General features: G+C 48.2%; 1 protein-coding gene across 3 annotated transcripts in view; it reads right to left on the reverse strand.

The window, feature by feature from the left end:
* LOC123499493 (cell wall integrity and stress response component 3-like) overlaps window positions 1-7688 on the reverse strand; it is an 18735-nt gene extending 11047 nt beyond the window's left edge. Inside the window, exons 1-2 of one of the 3 annotated variants that reach the window (XR_006672995.1) lie at window positions 7242-7671; window positions 5817-6528 (exon numbers count right to left, since the gene is read on the reverse strand). Coding sequence is in view for 2 of the 3 variants with exons in the window: in XM_045247521.1 (XP_045103456.1) it covers window positions 6169-6528; window positions 7242-7517 (636 nt within the window). In the remaining variant the exon portion in view is untranslated. Of the gene's footprint in view, window positions 1-5645; window positions 6529-7241 lie in introns of those variants that run through there. The other 2 variants (XM_045247522.1, XM_045247521.1) reach the window with 2 other exon arrangements.
* Between the last annotated feature and the right edge of the window lie 1928 nt (window positions 7689-9616).

The raw sequence follows: 9616 nt of genomic DNA on the forward strand, positions 1-9616 counted from the left end.
GACATATAAGATACAAGACATGAAAACAAGGTAGCTAGAAGATGAAAAGGTAAATTAGACGAGAGAATAAAAAGGAAGGAAACAAATTAAAAAAAAAAAAAAAAACTTTACCAAGATGAAAACACCAAGAAAGAAAGAACATGAGGAAGTAAAAAGAGCAAAAGAACACAAGGAAGTAAAAAAAGCAAAAGGACTAAAATGGAAAAAGCAAAGACAAAAGAGACAAGAACGATACTCAAGGATTAGCTTATCTAGACATCAAAGGGACTACCAGAGCATCCCGCAGGTTCCAAAGAGCGGAGTGGGACGAACAAGACCCGGCTGAGGGATTAACAAGCAAACTGGGATAAAGGCAAGGATGCGGGGGTACGGAAGCAACTGCTGGATATCCTGTCCTCCACGCTGAGGGTGTCGAGGCTAATCCCTGCCAATGACGCCATCGTGATTCTCACACCCACCGACAAGGATGCAGATGCTGTGTTTCTCAACGACACCCCCAACCGTCTGGCTTCAGCAGGAATTACCCCGATCGTTCCTCCCGAGCTACGAGCCCAGAGGACAGTGATTTGCCATGGTCTGGACGAGTTGGTGTACGAACATTCGCATGAGGAGATCGCAGTGGAGGTGGGGCTCAAACACGACAGGGCAAAGGCAAAGGAAGTGTACAAGTTCCCCGCTCCTCCACCTGCAAAATCACCTTTACAGACTCGAACATGGCTAAAAAGGCGCTGTTGGAAGGGTTGAATATCTTCCAAATACACGTCTCGGGACACTAGATGCGTCAGGAAATGTTCATCCCTCTCCTGACGTGCAACAGGTGCAACTTGGTGGAAGACCACCCAACCAACAGTTGCCCCCGTCCAGCAGGATACATGCGGTGCTCTGAATGTGGGAGCGAAGAGCACACGTTCAGAAGCTGCCCTGCCCCCTTCAAGACGTGCTTCAACTGTGGTGGGGATCACAGTGCCAGAGCCATGAGGTGTCCCATCCGGAAGGAGGCACTCAAGAAGATAGAAGAGGGAATCAGGAAGGCTCATGTACGACCTGGTGTCTCTTATGCTCAGACGACACAACAGGCGCGCTTCCCAACCGGGCTCGCCTCACCCGATCCCACCAAGTCACTGGCAGGCCTTCTATGCCTCTGGCACACCTGACCAACTCCACCAAACCCGGGTGCTTCCAGCAGGTTCTCTCCAAGGGTCTGGCGGACAATGGGCTCCTAGACATAAAGCTGCCTCCCCCTCTGCCTCTCAGGCTCTCTGAGTCAGTCGTCAGGGCCATCGCTGAGGGAGCAGCCCAAGCCATCGCGAGAGAAGGGCCAACACCAGTCAGCTCTGCAATCGCTACAAAAGACCCATCCAGTCCCCCGTCCTCAGCACCCTCTCCCAGCGCGGAGGATACCGAGGACACAGAGGATGAAGAAGATGAAGAGGAGGCAAGCCAGGACCCACTCGCACAAGAAGTAGGGTTCGCTTTTGTGGGAAGGAGCAGCAAAAGGAAGAGAATCCCAAGCTCCTACAACGACCTCCTCCACTGCCTCAACCAGAAGACCCTGATCCTCATCCAGTCCGGCCCCGCCCGACTGAAGCCAATCATGAACCACGTAAAGGAAAACATGGGCTCCCTCTATCACTGGATCATCAATATGACCGATGTGTACGAGCGAGCCAAGACCGACCCCCAACCGGTCCTACTAAACGCACTTCCAGGTAGATACACCCTTGCACGTGAGTAATGCCTCGTCTTCGCGTAATCCAGCACAACGTCCTCTTCTGGGGTAACCGCAAGTATGACCTAATTAACACTTATAGACACTATGACCCTGACATTATTCTTATTAACAGCCACGGACTCTCTGACGAGACACGTCTAAAAATACCAGGATTTAGAGTTTACCAGTGAAACTTTAGTAACACCCAAAACGACGGGGTAGTTATAGCCGTAAAAACCCACTTACACCATAAATTTGAAGATGATTACCTATCCGAGACACTTGCAATAGAGACTGACACTCCAGACGGACCTCTACTTATCGCAACTAGCTACCTCCCCCCTTGACGACCTTACTTACCCCACCCAGACTTTCTTCGTGTACTTCGAAGACAGACGCATGTCTTCCTAGTCGGAGACCTTAACGCAAGACATATGTTTCTTGGCAACACCACTACCAACCAAGTAGGGAGAGACTTAGTGGACTATTTCAGACGACACACTGCATGTCACATTGGTCCTCATTTCCCCACTTTCTTCAACTATCAATCTTCATCTTCACCAGACATTGCACTGATGAACAGAGCAAACTTTCTAAACTATTCTCTCACACCAGAGCCCCTGACGACCAGCAACAACGTACCTATAATCCTGGACATCTCCACCTCCCTATCCTAATTCCTACTCCCCCGACACACAAATATCACAGAACTAACTCGGACACCTTCAAAGAGGACGCCGCCCTTCGGATGACGGACCTCCCAGACATCACCTACGGTTCCCTGGAGGAAATTGATGACGCACTGGAGACATGGATGACCACAGTAAGGACTACAGCGGACAAACATATTCCACAGACGACGTTCAAACCCGGGCCAGCCCCAAGGCCTTCTCGGGCCATGCAGCTGCTCAGAATCCAGTTTCGGGCACTGCGAGACAGAGCATTGATGAGGGGATGGTCTTATGATGATTACAGGCGGTACACCCGGCTAAAGGTTGCACTGCAAGACTCTCGACAGACCGAAGCTAGAGAGCACTGGAGAAGGAAGTTGTCTGGCCTAGCTGCCAACAGCTGGCAACACAAGTGGCTCTCGGGAAAAACAACAGGACCAGACAGTTACTTAATAGACGAAACAGGCGACAAAAAGTTTACTAACGCCGACAAAGAACAACTATTTACGTCCTTATGGGGTCGTATTTACAGGGAAGACTATGATGACGAATTTGACGACAATGACCAGGTGCTGGATTACATGGCTGCCTCCGTGCAAAGGACCTACCCATATGACTCCGCCGACCCTGCCCGTTTTACTGGCACATCTCTAGACTGTTTTATTTCTGCCCAGGAACTGGCCTCCGCCATCAAACGCGGAAGGCCGACCTGTCCTGGCGGAAGTAAGATCAACAGTATTATACTCTCATATCTTCCAAATTCTTCATTATCCAGTCTGCGGGCTGTTTTCAATGTAACACTGTCTGCCGGTTACTTTCCTGATGGGTTCAAGCAAGCTGAGATGAGGTTGATTCCGAAGGCCGGAAAACCTCCCACACGATCAGATAACTACCGGCCCATCTCCTTGCTCGAGGTGCCCGGGAAGCTGCTGGAAAGGAGAGTCACCTCGCGGCTACGCATCCACTTGGAGATAGGTAACCACCTCCATCCAGCATAGTACGGCTTCAGGAGTGGGAGAGGGACAACGCACGCCATTGCCCTAGCCACGGAGACCATGGCCCTACATCAAGCTAACAGGTCCCGCTGCAACTTGGTTTTGAGGGACGTAAGTAAGGCGTTTGACCGTGTTTGGCATCTGGGATTGAAGTACAAAATACTTCACCTGGTTCTGCCGGGCCCGGTCGAGCGCCTACTCTGTGATTTCCTGAAAGACAGGACAGCCAAGGTGAGAGTAGGGAATCACCTTGGCCCAGCTTTCCCCCTTGCAACCGGAGTCCCACAGGGAAGTGTGCTCTCGCCCACCCTTTACAACATCTACACCAGTGACTGCCCAGCTGCTGACGCTGGTATTAACGTACTGTATGCTGATGATGTTTCACAGGTTGTTTACCACCCAGGCCGCTCCAGCAGGGTGACGAACGCCCGCACCAGCAGAGAGAACGCCCGCGTCAACGCCTATGAGGAGTGGAGGATCAGGACCAACATGGCCAAGTTCACCGTTATTCCCCTCGCCCCAAAGACCCCCGCTCCACTGCTTGTGGACGGGGATGACGTTGAGTTCAGTCCCAGGGGTTCTCTCTTGGGTCTGTCCGTGACCTCCATGGGATACACCACACATGTGTCAACGTGTAACAAGAGCGAGAGCAGCCCTTACCAGGCTGTATCGCTTCAGGGACTTGGCCACGGGTCTCAAGCTCCATCTTATTAAAGCTCTTGTACTACCTCTTCTCACTTACCCGCCTATTCCTTTGCATGCGCTCTCCAACACAGCCATCAGCAGACTGCAGAAAGTGGAGAACAGCGCCCTGAGGTTTGCCTTCGGTACTAGATGGGACGATTTCACCAGCTCGGGAACGCTCCACGAGGCCGCGTCCCTCCCAGCCCTGAACGTCCGCCTCCACGAGATGGCCACCAAGGTGTGGCAGCGGATGGAGGACGAAGGATGGGATCAGCACCGACACCTGCAGGCACTGCACGAGGAGGCTCCACACCGGCAGCATGCATGGTTCCCAAGGAATCTCCTAAAACTGCAAGAAGGACAACCAGAACCACGATACAGGTGAAAGTTAAAATTACAGTTAAGAAAATTTTTCTGATTACATAGCCCCTTACCACCCCCTTCATATAACCTGTATCTTTTTCTATCCTTCTCCCCCAAGCCTTACTACTCCTTACTATGTCATACTGTTAGTTGTAAATTTATCCACAGAACACTTCTTGCTGCCGTCTCCTCGGCAGCCACACCATCTTCCTATCGCTGAGGACTGAGGGAGAGATCGCATGCAGCCCTACCGAGAGTCGAGAACGATGACGGCGCAGCGGACCAGCGGAGAGAAGACAAGGCACTCTGGAGACCTGCCAGGACTGATGACATCGCCAGATGACACTGGCGGCAGCCCAGTGCTGGTTCCTTCGGTGTGTTTCCCCCCTCAAGCCCTACGCCCTGAGTTGCTGGGACAGTGGCCTACGTCGCAGCAAGGGGTACTTGGCCACCGGGACGCTCGCAAAACTCCCGGCAGTGGGGCTGAGCTTCCGGGACGCACCGAAGAAGGGTTCGTGCCAGGAGTGACAACGGACCACGTCACCCACGGCCGACCTGCGAACCATGTCTTCAACACCAATCGTGGAACTCCCCCACCGACCTACAAGGATGGCGGGACAACGAACATCGACCCACACTACCACAGGATATGACATTCGCCTCGAAGTGCTCTTCAACTTCGTGTGCCACCGGAAAGACAATAACCATAATGTGACCTACAGACTTACATAGATATCTATATATTTGTATATATTCTCCTTTAACCTTAAGACGTCCACAGCAACACGGGTGGTTTTCCTCCGGGAGCTCCGGTTTCCACCCAGAAGACATCTGTGTTGCTGTGGAAATTTTTATGCTGTAATTTTTTAAACATGTAAGAATTTTTAATATTTTTGACATCTGTAAATACTACTGTTACCTTCTAGTAGATGTTAGAATAACATATTTATAAGTACCATGTAACCCTCCAGCTAACTCCTTATCTATCTCACAGCAGTATGGGTGGTTTTTCCCCGGGAACTCCGGTTTCCACCCTTAACCCAGCCAGTACATACTGCCCAGTGATATTTCACTCCTTTACAGTAGCAGGCCGGTCCGCCCGGCAACTTTCATCTCCTACTATATTTCTATATTTCCTCACATTTTCTTCTGTTGTACCAGTTTCGGTACCCCCCTCTCTTGTGTAACCCATCTATACTAATAAACTTTGAAACTTTGAAACTTTGATTAAAACCTTACAATCATAAGCACGAAGGACTGAACATTAAGCTTCATGAAATAATCTAAACAAAGAAGAGAACGGATGGCGTCACAGAAAATGGTTTAAGGGAAGACTTATGTATGCATCATGAAAAACACTTCTCACTAATTACCGAAACGTGCATGCTTAACGTGTGTGTGTGTGTGTGTGTGTGTGTGTGTGTGTGTGTGTGTGTATTGTGTTTTTATTATATACAATAACTCCTTAGCTTCTAGGGAAATACTGCTGATGCTACTATAATACTACTACTACTACTACCACTACCAATAAGGCGTAATCCACATCACTATAGGCAATGTATATAACGCCTCTTTAAAGACTTCCACAACCAATCCGCCCTGTCTCTCCTCTCCTTTGTTCTTCCAATACGTTATAAATGACGGGTTGACGTAACACCAGGGCAATTAAGCCGACAAGAAAAGTATTTGAAAACGAATACAATACAGAATCACGGACAAATTCAATACACAAGTGAAGATTTACTTATAGAAAGACCTCAGGGGGACAGACAGTGAAGACAATGGTGTCGGTGATGGTGTAGGTGGAAGGCGTGGCGGGGGCGTGACTAGAGACACCGGTGGTCATTCTCTTCGTCAGGAACTCCACCACCGTCTGCACCGGCGTGACGTAAGAGACGCTGGGGACGAGGGAGGTGACGGGCCGCTCCACTACCAAGGTGGAAGTGGAGGTGACAGGAGGGAGGCGTGGAGGGACGAGTGTGGTGGTGGTGTGGAGGAGGCGGGTGGCTGTAGTGGTGGTGAGAGCTGTAGTGGTGAAGGTAACGGTCAACACCTCTGTCTGTGTGGTGTGCTGAGGTGATGTCACCACCACGGAATGCACTATCTGTAATCCAGTTTAGAATAGGTTACATTTACGCGTTGTTTGAGTCACCAGACTGTTACAAGAGCCCGGTAATGTTTGAACACTTCATCATGTGCAGCAAACCACATACTGCTCTCCCTGACGCGTACCGGCAGTGCTGTCACCTGATGGACCAGCAGGAATAACAAGTCAGTGATCGGCGGCTCATCACTAGATTCAACAACAAAAATGTCAGGTACAATTTGGTCCGCTTTGTATCTTTCTTAATAGTCTTTATATGATGACAGTATTTGACTAAAACATACAACGATCTCATTTGCGAATCCAGCAATTGTTATGATGTTTATGCGCACAAGTGAGGAGGTAGTAACGCAAAGGCTAGTCTACTGTTAGCGTTGTTTGCAGTACAAGCAGCTTTTGCCACGGTAAGAGGAAAAAATATTTACATAACATTACAAAAGAAGAAAAAGTACTTGATTACTAATTGTCTAATAATCTGGTTCCATTACATGTATATCTCACTAAAAAAAATAGAATAAAACAAATAAATAAATCCTAATAAATCACACCGCAGAAGCAATGCTATTTGAAATAAAGGATGCACACTAAAGTTAAACAAAATCATAATACTAATAAAAATTGACACTACCAAGAATTGCATTGCTACCAAGAATTCTCATTTTCATAGCTGAGGAACGTAGGGCTGAGGGCGAGACAATGGCGGGGAAGCTCACCTGCACCTTTGGCCTGTGAACGGTGACGGTGCGGGGCAGGTAAGTATTGGCGGTGGTGTACGTGGCAGTGTGCAAATTGACGATGTTGCTGGGCCTTGTTTCCCTCTCCACCACGGACGCCTCCAGTATTTGCGTCTCCTCCTTCAAGGCGTGGCGATGTGGGCAGTAAGATGTCGACCCATTGCTCTGACCATGGGTGTAGACGGGAGGAAAGGCGCAATGACAGATTACAAGCACCATCACAACCCCTCTTGGCGCTCGTGAGTGTGTTATCATGGTGAAGGTGATATCGCCTTGAGAATTGAGAGGCAACTACTGTCCTGCGCTGCCTTCCTCATGTCGTCACCTATCATCACACGTTTACTTACCGTGTTTTCACCCATAACAAGCTTCCCACTGCTGCAGAAATGTTAAAGACTACCCTTATGCTTCCACCTTGTCTGTCCGTTTCTAAAAGTATTATGACAATCTCATCGTTTAAAGCTTTTGCAGTGTTATCTCGGTTCAAATGAGTTTCGAAACTATAGTTCAATTCACGCATTCGATATACTGCTCACGTCTACTCCTTGCTACACTTCTCTGACGGGGACAACTCTCTGTATCTTGAGGACAATGTTCAAGCAAGATATGTTCCTCCTCCTCATTCTCCTTGCCATTGCTGCTCTCACTGGGACAGACGCCCATCTCCCATGTGCTCCAGACAACATCTCGGATCACGTGGCTCACACAGGCGTTCTCACGGTCACCAAGCTCGTCTCCTCTTACTATACAATCAATGTGGACATTAAGGACGTCACTCTCATCAAGACGGAGACCATGCAAGTGACATCAACAATCACAATGGATCAGACGCTCGTGCAGCCGCCTAACATCGTCACCAGCACCACTTCTCCAGTCATCTACACCGTGCATGTCACTTCCACCACCACTCTCACCACCAGCGTACTCCTCACCACGCTAACAGTCACCACGAGCACTACCACTCATTCCACCGTGATCTCAAGTGTCACATCCCCCAGAGTCACAACCGTCACCACCATCCTTGTGTACTCCACGCCCACCATCATCCACACTTACGTCACGCACTCCACCGCTCCTCCACTAGTGTCCACGGTCACCAGTATCGTCACATTTACCACTGCCTCCACCATGATGAATATTCCCAAGCCTGAGACGGTCACCTCCACCACCTTCCAGACAGTCACCTTCTGCGACGCGCCTCACACCACTATCATCTCGTAGACTCGCCAGTGCACAGCCAAGGGAAAGTGTTCGATATTCGCTTTTGTTGGTGAAGAAAGCTTGCACTTGATTTTGTCTGTGTCAATGTTATTCTGTACTTCTGAAATGCATTTTTTCGGTCATTAAACTGCATTTTCCTGTAAATGTTTATGGTCTACCCTTAAAATAGATAACATAGAAAATTAGACTTATATCAACTACAAAGAACTTTAAGCGGTGACTATTGTATTTTTGTAAATGTTTCAATTTTTTTTTATTTTTTATGAACTAAACGATGGTTTTCTTCGGTTTGAAGATTGGCAGTTGACAATAAATGTCCTCACTAATGGAGCGTATACATAACCTGGCAAACAATAAATGGAGGTGTAGAAATGCAGAATGAATGAACAAACTGTGTAAACCAGAACCTATAGTACGTAGTAGATTATACTATTTAGAAGACGAATTTGGAGGGAGATCAGACCGTCTGGTGTATGGAGGAGATAGAAGATAAACACGAGACTTCAGCCATATAGATCTCCAGCTCGTATTCTCAAACACTTATGTGCTTCACCTCCATTATTTTAAAGGGCTTTGTTTAAAAATTTACCACAGTTTTCAAGGCGTTATTACGGTTCTAGAGACAAGAGTGACAAGATTTCTACGTTATTAACTGGCGAAACACCCTTGAAAATCTTGCTAATCATCTCTGTGGCCTTGGAAAACAGTTGTGGTGAGAGCAAAGAGGTTCTGAATACGCGCCTCCATGCGAAGGAATAAGTAAGGTCGGCGATCTGGCCAGAACAAATCGGTGAACGGAGTGGAAGGGGTGAGTGATGGACTGCACTTGGAGGAGGAAGATGGATAAGAAGCAGGTATATAAGAAAGGTATGGATAGCGTAGGCCATCATATTGTACTCTTCTGTACCCTCCCAAATAAACGCTATTCTTTCACCCAACCTGTCTATCCCCTAAAAAAAAAAAAAAAGGAAAAAATAAGAAAAGAAAAAAAAAAAAAAAAAAAAAAAAAAAACAGTGGCCCAGCAGGGAAGACGTTAGGCAAGAATAAAAGTGGAAGGATGTTGCGTGCTTTCCTGAACACAAACGGCCTGAGTTAGGAAAAGTGGAGGATTTTGATAAAGGATGGAAGGCAT

This window comes from Portunus trituberculatus, chromosome 50 (assembly GCF_017591435.1).
Source record: "Portunus trituberculatus isolate SZX2019 chromosome 50, ASM1759143v1, whole genome shotgun sequence".
Classification (NCBI taxonomy): domain Eukaryota; kingdom Metazoa; phylum Arthropoda; class Malacostraca; order Decapoda; family Portunidae; genus Portunus; species Portunus trituberculatus.